The sequence below is a fragment of the Hirundo rustica genome, chromosome 3 (assembly GCF_015227805.2).
Source record: "Hirundo rustica isolate bHirRus1 chromosome 3, bHirRus1.pri.v3, whole genome shotgun sequence".
Classification (NCBI taxonomy): domain Eukaryota; kingdom Metazoa; phylum Chordata; class Aves; order Passeriformes; family Hirundinidae; genus Hirundo; species Hirundo rustica.
The window spans coordinates 52,023,792-52,037,912 of NC_053452.1; the positions used below are offsets into that span (position 1 = coordinate 52,023,792).

The 14,121-nt window shown below is 34.9% G+C and overlaps 1 protein-coding gene across 8 annotated transcripts in view; it reads right to left on the reverse strand.

The window, feature by feature from the left end:
• REPS1 (RALBP1 associated Eps domain containing 1) overlaps positions 1-14,121 on the reverse strand; it is a 59,619-nt gene that overhangs the window by 19,672 nt on the left and 25,826 nt on the right. For 5 of the 8 annotated variants that reach the window (XM_040060817.2, XM_040060822.2, XM_040060819.2 and 2 more), the window contains exons 4-9: positions 13,614-13,767; positions 7,401-7,528; positions 6,753-6,915; positions 6,381-6,444; positions 5,374-5,528; positions 641-762 (exon numbers count right to left, since the gene is read on the reverse strand). In XM_040060817.2, the coding sequence (XP_039916751.1) occupies positions 641-762; positions 5,374-5,528; positions 6,381-6,444; positions 6,753-6,915; positions 7,401-7,528; positions 13,614-13,767 (786 nt within the window). The remainder of the gene's footprint in view (positions 1-640; positions 763-5,373; positions 5,529-6,380; positions 6,445-6,752; positions 6,916-7,400; positions 7,529-13,613; positions 13,768-14,121) is intronic. The other 3 variants (XM_040060823.2, XM_040060820.2, XM_040060821.2) reach the window with 2 other exon arrangements.

The window sequence follows — 14,121 nt, forward strand, 5'->3', positions numbered from 1 at the left end:
GCTAACTCCACTTTCAAATTATGAAAAATACACCTCTACTGCAGAAGACTGCTCATATAGCAAATATATATGCTTAAGGATGATGAGGCAAAAGTACATAACAGTAAAAATTTAAGAGTTAAATAAATTTAGCCAATGGCTGGCTTCAGATTCAACTGAGTCTCTGCTTCTGAAACAGGGTCATGGCTTCTGTTATTGGTGATATTTCAGACTAAAATCACCTCCAGAAATAAGTCTCAATGTCCAGATATGTCAGAACCTTATTCTATAGTTTAGCAAAAGTGTCTGCTAAGTAAGTTCTTCAGAGGTAACAAAAAAACTCCAACCAAAAACACGCTCTAAATGAAAAAAACTCAGGAATTAATTCAACTTTTCCAAAACATGCTAAGATAAATCTTGTGATTTATACAAAGCTTAACTATCATTAATGACAACATTTTAAACAGTATCTCACAATGAGATAGAAAAACCAGAATGAAAACTGGCTTTGTTTTTTTTGCGCATTTTAACACAGAACCTTCTTGTGTCTATTGTCCTGCTAAGTGTTTCATGATTTGTGATCAGCAATTCACTATTGACAAATTATGGATGCATACATAATTGACTGGCAGTGAAATAACTCTTAGATAAAAGCGCTAACCTCACTGCTTTGATTCAATTCTGGCCAGGTCTGGTTTAGGGATGGCATTGATGGAGACTTGCTTGGAGGTGCTTCTGCTGGAGAGCCAGAGTAACCTACCTCACCAGTCTGTTCCCCAACTTCTGAAATGACAGGAAACACTATAAACAAAAATCATAAACTGCATTCATTTTATTTTTAGAAGAGTTGCTCACATCTCATGGAAAGTGCAAAGTACCCTTTCATCTTCTTCAAGTAAATACTTAGCAGCAAACAAAACCCCAAAAAGCCCAAGAACTCTCATTAAGTTAAATACAATGTTTATCACGTACTGCTCTTATTTTAAGGATGTTACCGAAAATCAGACTTCAAAGATTATTCTGTACCATCCTATCCTCCCAGTACTTATCCTTTAAGTAGCTTTCTCAGACTTTGATTACACATAGGATTAAACAGTTTTTCTTGCAGTGTAAGAAAAGAGGTTCACACTAGCGTTTATTACATCATATTCTGCACTGAGCATTTAATCTCACAGAATAAAATACTTCCTTGTATGAAAGGTCAGAGCAAAACCAGTATCTCAATGCTTACACAAAAAATTATGACAACAGATTAAGAAAACCATTCCCTTAGATTAGTTCCCAAAGAATATTAGTTTCAAGCCTCCTTATTAAAACAGTGGTGTTTCCATTCACAGTTTGCAAACTGAGTAAATCTAGTAGTTGTCACATTGCAACTGTCCTTTGGCACTGTTAGTTTTCTTCTGAAGTAAATCTGAACAGCAGATCAAACATTCCAACACAGTAAAATCCTGCTTACAATGTCTCCTATTCTAGATATCACAGTGCAGCTAAAGCCAGGCATTAAGAGCCTCAAACAAAACCTGAAAGTTCAGATTACAACAGTGTATAAGTAACAGGAACAGTTGAAAAAAAACATAAACAGCTGATAAACAGCTAGACATATTTACATGATGTCAGCAGTCCACAGAATTAAAACTCTAAACAAGCCAAAATACTTTAAAAAAAAAAAAGTTTAATTAAATTACCATTAAAAAGGACTGCTTCATGGATATGTGACTGAAGATAACTACCACAAGAGTATGTCGTACCAAAATTTGTTTGAAATTTGTAAAAAGAACTGGTTTCAGGTTCCTGAAGAGCTGAACTCTGCAGCCATCTCTTCTGCTAAGACAAGTCAATATTCTGCATGCTAATTTTCATTTAGAAGAAGCTAATAACAAATCAAATGTCAAACTGTGAAAACACATGAATGCTTCAACAGTGAGTGATGAGCAGCTGTACCTCTGAGAAGTAACAACTCATTATTGACTCCAAAGAGCTGCCAGGGACAGCAAAAGGCACAGCCAAAACGCTGAAGTCCAGAAAGAAATTAATTGTGACACCTTGAGGTCAGGGGCAACAGAGGTGTTACTAACATGAAAAAACCCACACAGAGAAACCAGTAACTCCTCAGAGTTTCATAGGACATGTAAACTTCCTTTAAAGAGCCAGACATGAGGCTGGTTCCATAATATTTCCAAAATTATGCCCAGCACCTAGCATCTTGAATTGTTTTCCTTTAGGAAAAGCAATAAAATAGGTACATTGAGGTGTCAATGTCACCAAGTAGTCAAGCTGACATGCATGCGTTTACACATTGTAAACAAAATAATATACTATGTACAAAATATGCCAGTGGCAATATTTTGGAAATACATATTGCATGTTAATTGCTCTGAAGTATAATAAGAATAAAAAATTCCTATTAAGTTAAAAAAGTCAAAATTCTCATTTCACTGATGGCATTCTAGATAACTGAACTAACTTCCAGTGTTAAACACAAAGTCAAAAGATAAGGCTGAAAATTATTATGGATAGACTACATAGCTACCTGTAATTCAAAAACTTCTGCAAATACCTACACAAAATCTGCATATGACATTCTGTGGAAAATTTTAAGGGTTAGAGTAATTGTGTAAGATGTAAGGCATGGCAGGTTGTTGTTTTTTGTTGGTTTTTTTTTCCTTACAAAGAAATGGCATTGCAGCACCAACCCAAACAAAAATTCACAGAAAAGCAAAACTTGCTTTTCAACTTTTATAAAGGTTGGTAGCTTTTACTAACTGAGATAAAACAGAGTTTGAAGGAATTACAATTCTGTAGAGATGTACTGCTGTACTAGAAAAATGATTAACTATACAACGTTCAATTATTCAGTAAGTCTGTGCCATGTGAGAGAAATACATTATCTCCAGTTATGAAACTAGATGTACAGCAAGACCATATCTCAAACAGGCTTGGAACATCTACAGCTGGTCACATACTGGATTCACAGGGGATGATGAGGGAGAGGCTGACAGAGCAGCTCACGAGACTTATTCCTTTCCTGTCTGAACACAGCCAGAGGGAGCAAGGAGCCCTCTGTTACTCCTCCTTCTGTTGGCCACTAGTTCAGAAGTCAAAATGGAAGGAAGCAGCACTTCTCAAGTGCAGAGGAGAAGCACAGAAGATTAACGGGAAACTTTCTAACAAAAGAACAGGATTAATAATGGCCCTGTTAATGCTTTTGAAATAAAGTTTGCCATCTTGCACACTGGTTTAAAAGACATTCAAGCTATTCATCTTCTTCAAGAGTTTGACTGTACATTATTCATACTGAGGCATGTCAGCAGATCATTAACCATTTCTTTGAGGAAGTTTTATCCCATGTAAAAAGTGCATTCAAGAAACCACTCTAGTGTCATACTATATAGTTTCTATTCCTAACACAACTTTGGAAGAAAGTTTTATTGAAATACAACTTTTACATGAACTGAAATGAAAATTTATTACCAAAATTTAACTGGTTCATCTTTCTAGGCTGATTTACAGTTCTTAAGATGAACTCCCATAATTCATTGTGTCCAGTAGACAAACCTATGACTAACTTTTAAATTAGTAAATGTATGCTGGAGATTTGGACTGTTGTAATTAAACATAAAACTATAGCCACACCAATGACTTCATCTAAAGTATTTTATTCAAACAGAAGTTTTCTCAATAAATCAAGTTATGTGCTAGATAAGATTAGCTATTTCCAATGCTGCTAACCCAAATAAATAAATAAAGCTATTTGGATAAAACCCCACAAGTCTGCAAGAACTTTAATATTTCATTGCAGCACTTACTAACTGCAGAGTAAAGTATCAATCAGATTTTCCTATTTTTTTAAGCATGGCTTCCATAGCAATGTAACTTGTTAACATTCACTAGAACAGGGTAACTTTCCTTTAATACCAGAGGGGAAAACTTTTAAAAGCAGTTTCCCCTCAAATTTAAAGATGGCTTCGTACCTCATGAAAATAAGTCAGAGTTTTATATTAACAAAATTGCTGTAAAATGAGAATAATAAACATACACATAACTCTTTTTGGTTTAGTGTCTGATGCATAAAGTTTCCAGACAACTTTAGCTGAAATCTGCTACCAATAAAGGCACTAGAAGATCAAGACAAATATAGTTCTTGAGTTTTTGGGGGCTTTTTGGTGATTTTTTTTTTTTTTTTACTACCAACGGTTTATACAAATAAATGTTATTTCACTTCCTACCAAGATTTTTGCTTGATTGCCACTTGAACACAAAAATGGAGAGAATGGGAAGGTTTTAGACATTTGCTAAGTATTAGCCCAATTAACTGCAGCTATTTCTTGTGAATGTCTTTGTCATAGCAAAATGCTTACTCATACTGAAAACACTTCAGCAGCAGCTCTTTGAAGAGCCAACCTACTGCCACAGATAATGGGCTCATTATTAAACCAGAGATAATAAGAAACACAGTATGTAGTTTAAGAACTCATCAATAATTTTGAGATTAAAGTCTCTGACAACCTACAAACACAGTATGAAGAGAGTCCTCTTGAAGCATTCAGTGAAAATAAATAAAATTCTAGGAAATCATAGTACGTGTGCACTCAGAATATAACCTGACTTTCCAAGCAAATACTGCTTGTTAAAAAGTAATCTAAAGCAGCTTTAAAATACTCATTTTTCTTTATCTGTTTTAAAATAGAAAAAATAAGATGGCCACAGACATCCTGTTTTTAAACATCACTTTAACATGGAACAGTACTTTGGTTTTCAGTTATGGAATTGAGTTTTTGGCACATATTAACACGCAGAACTTTTACATTCAGTGTTTTTTCTGAGAGTACCAAAAGGTAAAGGGCAATGCACAGAACAACCAAGTGCCAACACAATGAAGGATAGATCTGCTTTCAAGTCAGGAGGTGAATTTCAAAAAAAAGGACTGTGGTACTGATCCTGCATTTTTACACTATCCTGCCCTTAGCATTGAATCTGGGAATATTTTTCAAATACCTTTGATACTTAGAAACTCCTGCCATATTTTCACAAATGAGGATGAACAGAAAGCGTACTCATTTGAAAGCAAGTCTAAAGTATAGCCGGATTACGAAACTGAAGTAGAGTAACGGGTCACAAATAAAATGCATACTGTGACAATTTTGTTTTCCTTAAACTTTAAAAGACACAGTATTTCCAAATGTAATAGTGTATGTGTACTGTTCCTAAATAACTGCCCTCTACAGAGATATGTACATGCTCAAATTAGCTTTGAGCAATAAGACTTCTAAAAATTGCACAATGCTCTAGTTCATATTGACAAATGTTTTCTGCTCATACAAACAAATATCTGCTGTAACAGTTAGACCATCATTTTAAAATACTGACATTTGTGCTGAACCCGTATCTTACCCGTTGAGTCTTCCAAATCAATCAGTTTGGGCATTAAACTTTCAGGTAACTTTTCTGGCAAATCATATCCATTCTTCCTAGCAACTACCAGATGAAATGCAGCACAGAACTCGTCCAATGTCAGTGCACCATCTTTATCAAAATCTGACAATTCCCTAAGAAGGAAAACTTAGTATAAATAAAATTTCTAAAGGTTATTTTATTTCCAAAAGACAGGCTTGCATTTTGCTACTTGGATGAGCAAAGTTTATCGTTCACTTTATCCTACTAAACACTTCATATTAGCACTACCTGCTTCACTCTTCAAGATGATGAACCTTCATTAATAACAGCTTACAGATACTTTAAAGTCACTTTTATCTCTCCTGGGTTTTAACCCATTTAAGACAGTGCTACACAATATCATTGGCCTCAGATTTTTGGCAAAGTATACTACTGAAATTTTAGTGCTGAGGCAACATCATTTATTTTAAATGGGAAAATACCTGAAATAGAAATCATTACACTGAAACAAAGATAGCACCTCGCAAGGTAAGCCATTTAATGATAGCATGCAATGATGCAGTACGAATTCCAGAATACAATGAAATAAAAGGTTTGCATAAACTCAAAGCTAAATTTGTCATCATGTACCACAAATTGTATTTAAAAAGGTGAATGTGTACATTTCATTTAAATTTATTAGACATAAATGAACAAATATAGATAAGGAAATAATTATTTAAATTTAAATGCATTTTTAACAATAAAAACCTCAAATAAATTGTTTCTAACTAGGAAGAGTTTAAAATTTTCTCCAAGTGTCTTGTAAATAGTACCAGCCTCAGACCCATTAAAACCCAATAAAGTAATACAGGCATAAATATGAGCAGGACTGAACATGCTAGTGTAGTAGTGAAATTTTACTTAACACTTTCTAGTAAGTAATTATTTGAGGTCTATCAGAGAACTGTCATCCTGCTAAACATCTATCATTAATAATTATTTCAAATAATCATCACACTTACCAAATATGAGAAAGTTCAAGAATAGGTAGCTTTGACTTAGTGAAAAATTCTTTAGCTGCAGATCCTAAAAAATTGCAACAAGCATTCTTAATATTTAAGGCAAGCGAAATCATTAGAATACTCAGACCTACTGTAAAGGTGATGAGTTATTTAGCAAAGGTTCTGGGAAAAATGGCACTAAGTACTAGGGTTAAATGAAGGAAAAAGACAAATTAGTTTCTAGTCTTTCTTGAATAGCGCTGAACTTAAAGTAGAGTACTATCAGCAAAATGCAGAATTTCCTTCAAAATAGTATGCAAACCTAAGTACAAAATGAAGTCTTTGTAACAGAAGTGATGCACCCACAATTATATTTTGTAAAGAATAACTTACCTGGTATAAATCCATTTAGATCAGGTTGAATGGTTTTAAACTGATTAACATAATACTGCCTTTGTTCATCAGTTATTTTCCAGGGGTCATCATAACTACTTGATTGCCTACGAATTTCATTTGCTGTTGTAGCTGATGCTACAGTTCGTACTGTTGTCTGGTCCTGAAATGAAATATTTTTCCTCAGTATTATCTACCTAAAATGCTTCTATGAATTCTCAACTTTTCGCCTTCAAAATACAAAACATTCTTAAAACTCACAGTAGTTTAAAAACTGCAGGAAACCATCGGCAGATGGCATCTCCAGGATAATGACAGGGTAATTTTGCACACTGATACAATATGGAATGACCGCAGGTATGTAAGCAGAAAAAAAAAAGCATGGCACATATGCATAAAAAGCTAAATACAAATGTTTTAAAGGCATAAAACATTGTTGACATTTTTTAAATTAGTAGCTTTCATTTAATCATTCCAAATTAAGGCAACTCAATGGAACAAGTATCTGTTGGGCAAATAGCACTGAATAGACTACAGCACAGATACACAGTAAACATCTGCAATGAAAATTATGAAAGAAAAAAAACACCCCAAGGATTGCAACATCAATCTGAATGAGGCAAATCAAATACCAATAAAGTGTCACACCTGGACAGAAGCAGGATGCATGGCTAAAAGCGCACTGGTTGGTGGGGTATCTGCAAAACTGACCCAATTTTCTTGATGGGGTGGTGGTGAATGGCCAGACCATATGGGATCGCTAGAAGTAGATGAGCCTGAAATTAGAAGAAACATTTCCTTTTCAAAAGACAACCTTGAAAACTGAGAAAGGACTGTGGATATGGAAATATCCCCCGTCAGGGAGATACACTATAGAATGACGCGAAAAATGAAAACCAAAGCGCACCAAGGTGACAAAGTTCACCTCCTGATACCTCACTCCTGTAGAATTTTACATTATGTTAGCTTCAATCTGTACTAAAAGAAACAACTGAGGAATGAGCTTATGGCTCATTTAATTTTCATTTAATTGAAATAAGCAACACTTGTATGGACAAAAACTATTTAAAAGTGGCATATGATATTAGCATTCGACTTCATTATTAGCATTAAACTTTCTTACTTTTTATGTTTGCGATTCAAAGAACAAAGTTTTGGAAATTCCTTTTAAGAGTTAGGGGTTTGGCACAGACAATCCTTTCCCTCTACATAATTTCTACACTAACTTAACTCAGCTGCCTAAAACCTGGCCAAGAATAATAAAAAGCATCCATATAGAATGCTGATATCTGCTATCTATTAACTATCTAGAACACAACAGTTAAGATTCACCCAATGCCCTGCTATAATCTACTTCTGAAGAAGTGCCAATGTTCAATATCTTAATATTAAAATAACGGTGAAGCAGCTACAGAAAGATATGGCCATCTGCTGCTCTACATACAAAAACATCAAAACTCTTTAAAATTGCAGTTGGAAATTAAAAATTTAGGGAACTCAGATCAGAGAGAAAACAAACTATTTAGAACAAGTCTAGGAGAATCCCAGGACTCCATTCTACTCCTTGATTTCAGAAAGAAATGCTGAACTCCTTAAATCTAAACAACATTTATGAAATTGATGACTCTACTCCTCTTGCACAACTAAATGCCTTCTCTTGAAATAAAGCCGTACGTAGACAAGAATTTTCGTCTTGTATGCAGAAACAGACTTCCTTTTAAAAGACAGGTCAGCTTCTTGTGAGTCTCTGTAAGCCCTGCACATTACAAGAAATAGGACACTGATGTCGTAAATTTAATCCTGCTAGTAAGATTAAATTTAAAGCAATAAACACCAAGAATTTCTTGACATGATGGTGACTAAAAGAACCTGCTATGACAAGTGCATTCATATACAGGCAATCAATTTATGAAGCTGACAAGCATCAACAATTTCAGGTTCTTGAAGGCTTTATGACACTACACTGCAGTAAAACGAATGAAGGAAATCTGAGAATCTGTGAGGCACATTGAGTACTAATATCTTAAGGGATGGTATAATTATTAGTACACAATACTGCTGTCTAATATCTGGCAACACACAATTACTCTTTCATTCCATAAACAGAAAGTAATAAGAAGAATGTATAACTGCTTTATCTTTGCTCTTTTCCTGCATACAGTAGTCATAATTGTGCAGAACACATTTAATCTTGCATTACATTGAGTAAAAAGTGGTATTTGCAGGATGAGAATTTACTCAATTTTTTTTTCTTTCTTTCTAAATTAGTTTTAATACAATGAAAAGGCACTATTAACTACTCATTTTGTCTGAAATTCATCCTCCACTTTTGGAAGCTCCTGATGTGGCCTGGAACTTCTAGAGACTTTTTCCAAAAGTTCTGAGAATAAAGGTAAGGCTTCTGACAATGCTTTATTTGCTTTGAGGTTCTTCTTCAGTAGTTCACCTAATGCTCAAACTCTAGAAAGAAACTCAGGAGAAAAGCTCAGTCTCTTTCCACTTTGTCTCTTTCAGGATTAACAGTCAGAGGCAGACAAGGCCTTCCCATCAGTCCTTCTGATATGCAACACTCAAATTTTATTTTTCATACACTGACTTTCCCTTTTGCCTCTCAAGCACTGATATTATTACCATTAACCTTATATATGTTTACTCTTTCACTTCTCTCAACAACAGATCTTGGTACGATTCAATTCATATCCCACTTAGCACAGGATCTGTTTGTTCCAAAGCAGTACTTTGGCAGCAATGGAAATGCCAGTAGTACCAAACTGTGATACCTTCAGAGTACTTTACAGGTATTGCAAGAACGGTTTCCTTTCTCCTGTTTAAATAATACCTGCAAGAACATTCTTGCTTTACTGCTCTTGTTATTTACTCTGCAGTGCAATGTTTTAGGACACAGGATGGGATGGCTGGAGAACACTGGAGAAAGATTATCTGTAACCATGGAGACCTGGATCTATACATATACCATGGACCACCACCAGCCAATTACTCAATTTGACAAAATGTGACAAATCGGAAACAGAGAGGTGGAAGAGAAATTGGAAGAAAACTGGGTCCCAAAGGAGACCCAGAGCCATCAGTCTATTTTTATTTTATGGTTTGTAACCCAATGAAGAAAACCTTCAGTGGTCTTTGTGCATCTTCATCAGTGAGAACACCTGCAACACAACTTTAAATGGAGAACAGGCCCAAGACCAATCATCAGATTTGAACAGGCTGGTGAAGTCTAATGCGCTATGTTTAGTACAAAGACCTGTCAAATTCCTCTAGCTGCTCTCTATCTTCCTCTAGCTTGAATATCTTACCAACACAATGTAACTTATGGAAAATCATTTCCTGTGGAATAAAAGCTACCCCCTTTACTCTGAGATATAAATGGAAATGTAAGAAATGTTCTATCTAGTTAATGTGCACTTTTCAACAACTAGACAAATATGGGTTTACTAGAACTAAATTTTCAACTTAGTCTAAACTAAGAGTTTTCCTCATCATCAATGTGTGGTGAAACAAAACCAGAAGCTGAATACAACTCTGACAAAAAGATAAAACACTGGAGAGCTCTCATGACCAGTAAGAGTATTCCACAGTTTGTAATAAGAACAATTATCATCAGTTATCAAAGCATTAACTAAGGGACAAAGGACTACTCAGTCCCCTGCAAGCCCAGTAAATACCCTAGAGCCCTGAATGTGCAAGTGAACTGTTAGCACAGTAGCTCTGCTCTACTTCTGTCCCCAAAGTGTTCACAAACTGCTACAAAATTCCTCCCAAAGAAGAAAGAAAGAAGTGTGGCATAGGGCTGCAATTTCTTATACATATTCAGATATCAAGACAGAACTCTGATGTCACGTCAAAGAAAGCTAACAAATATCCTAGGACAGAACAGAAGATCTCAGATTTTTTAAAACTTGTTTTAGATAATTATTTGTATACTACCAACATAAATATTCTGCTCTGCTTCCAGGGCAAACAGACTACAAGGTAATAAAAAACAATTTTCATATTCTGACATGCCACTCAACTATCATTTGAAGTAGGGAAGGGCTCTTTCTCCCAAATTTGTCAACATCAGCAACATTCTAGCAGCTGGAGCTGTAGTGCAAAATGAGACAAAAAGGTAAAAGTATGGACTATTAGTTTTTGCTCTCTTGTAACTATAGGAACAGGAAATTCACATCTCATATACAATTCTGTTTCCTACAAGGTGTTCAGTCATCCACTGAACAGCCATTCTGTAAAGAGTTTTCCAGACCAGAGATCCAAGTCAGAGCAAGAACATAAAGCTGTTAAAAAAATCACAAAGGCACCTGAAAGACTTGAGAGAGACTCAGGTTTTAACAGACTTGACTCTGACATTTCAGGATGAGACCTGGGCTTACTATAAATATACTATACAGGTAATCAATGCCTGTCACTGAATTTTAATTCCTGATATTAAAGTAAAATAAATGCATCCTTTGGGGCTCTCTTTACAAAAATTCTTGAAGAGAGATGGTAACAAGCCTTAGCTTCTGATTTGATATTTGTAAGCACACTGAGCTAGTGTGACAGAAACCAGTAATATACATTCAAAGCATTAACACTGTCCTAACTGAATTACTGGACAACACAGTGACAAAAAAATTGCAGAATCCAATTTCTTTTGCCCTGTTGAGATGAAAACAGGTTTTCTTCCTTTTCTTCCAAGAAATTGATAACTACAGCTATAAGTTATGCTTTAGATTTCTAATGTAAGACAAAGTATAAGATTTTTAAAACCAACAATTGAGTTATTATCTAATAATTACTCTACAGTCCAATTCAATAGAGAAAAAAACACTGTTTAACTTTGTTGATGGTGGGAGTATGAGGATGCAATGGAACTGTTACTATGCATAATTCACTATGCATAATTCAGAATCTTCCTGTTTAATTACATCTTTCTCCAATAACAAAAAAAAAAAAAAAAAAAAAAAAAAAAAAAAAAAAAAAAAAAAAAAAATTCAACTTTTGCTCTTCTGGTTTAAGCAACATGCTGTTTATTATCTGACCCACCAGAAACATATTCACTCTTGAGGTTCCATGATTACAGTTGACAATCTCACTATGTGAAATAAGGTTTGAGAATAAAGTGAAATTCAAGCAGAGAGACCTGGGTTCTCATTTTGCTTGGATCACAAGTGAAATGGCACAACCCCTCTGAAACTATAACAGCTCACCTGGTTTTGGTTTCTCAAAAACATCTTGCACTGGAATCAAGATGAGCTTGTAGTACTGATCTTAAGAAAACAAACCAACAGTCTATCTGGTTCTATCTAAATGTCATGAGAACATAATTTTTCTATAAATACTGTCCTTAAAATGTTGGGGGTAGGGAACTATGAACTGCCTACAACAGCTGAAACTCAAAGCAATAATTAATCATCTTCAGTGTAAAAGGATCATCCACAGTAAATTATGCTAACAATTTCTCTTAAAGTAATATGTGAAAAGCCACTTTACCTTTAGCACTGCCAGAACAGACAATCCCTTTATAATAGCATCTTCAAATTATTTTAAATAAACTATGAATGTGTTCCAGTACGGAATATAAAATCAGGGAACACAGAACTAGTTTAGAAATATGCTCAGACAACGTCTGAAAAATTTACCCATTAAACATCACAGGGAAACCATTACCAAACAGAAATATTAATATGGCATTACAACTTCATTTTTAAGATATTATTGAACTTTTCAACAGTAGGAAGAGCTTGCATACTGTCCTGAAGTCCAAGACCTTTTAAGTTAGACATACTTGTATTTCACCTTCACAGAAACACAAGTCAACTGAACTACAGGAGAAAAAATGTTGAAAAATTGAGTGCTGACAGTGCTTGGACTGAATCCTTAGAAGGGATTATATAAGCAATTAGCAGACTAACTTTTTTTTATTGTAAATTGACTGGGACTTACTAGCAGACAACATTCAGGATACTGACATAAACCTCTGCATACAACACACTTCACTTCTAATGTTTTATTTTCTTATCCAACCAATTCTAATAGAATCCCTGTTCCTCCCTGGATGCTTAGAATTACAGAACGACAATAATCGAAAGGTAACAAACCAATTTTGAAATATTGTAACTGAAAAAAACCAAGCAATTGCAGTTCAATCTCAAACTACAGACTATAAATGCAGCATATTATTTAGCAATACCATCAAAATCAAAACCTGAATTACAATTGCTCTCAAATTTATTAAGACTACCAGGTATCAGAAAAGAAAACAACTTTTTCAAATAAGACATATTAAGGGGGAAAGCTTTTAAATCTGAATACAGTGATACAATAACAGAAGGTTCTTCATGATAAATGAAGAGCATTAAAGGATGAAAAGCTTCACCGAAACAAGTGATTCTACCTTGACAGATTCTGGAAATGCAGAAGCTTCAGTTGTTTACATAAACTTTAAAGAAATCAAATTAATTGTTCTGGCAATCCAGCTAATCTACCAGAAATAGAACCAAACAATGTATTATCCACTGCCTTCCCTTGAGGTCCCCACATTTTCAGGTATACTGACTGGTTCCGCACAATTTCAACAGGATTATCAGTTTTATTCTCAAAAACTTTATGCTGGAAACCTTAAACGCTCTCTTTCCCCCCCCTCCAAACCCTTAGCACTTCCCATGTGACACTAATACACTGATCTGCCACACGCAAGGCCACAGATTCTACACTGCTGCTATCAACACAGTCACTTCAATCTGCAAGAAAATTGCCAGGATTGGAAAACACAAAGATAAATTGCCCTAAGCTCATTTACTATAGTTATTTAAGAACTCCACAACTTTGGTTTACCTCTGAAGCATAACAAGACATTTATACCTGGCTGCACTTCACTAAATGGAGCCCAAACAGGCCCAGGTCCAGCAAGAGGTCGCTCATTATTCCCTCCGCTGGGATGGCGGTTGTGCTTCCTCCATGTGTGTGGAGAGCTTGGTGGGGATTGCTGAGGTGAAACAACTGGAGACGTGGACTCCTAATAAAACAAATGAATCTTTTGAGTTTTTTACTACATAACTCAATACATAAAAGCCTATCTAAAACCATTATTTCTAGAAACAACCATTGCTGCAGTTAAAGTCTCATTTTAGAGTGTGCAAGTTTTAGTACGGTTTAAAATGAGGGAACAGGAGAAGTCAGGTACAGCGTAACTAGGACTGAACACATTTACATCAAACAATGTAATCAAATATATTTTTAACTTGGCATTCTTAAAACAGCAATGCTGAATTAAGTGACTTAGCTACAAAGGAAACAAGATTATAAGATTCACTTTCACTTGTGATAAAAGTTACATTTGAAACCAGGTCTCAAAAGAAATACTTAGTGT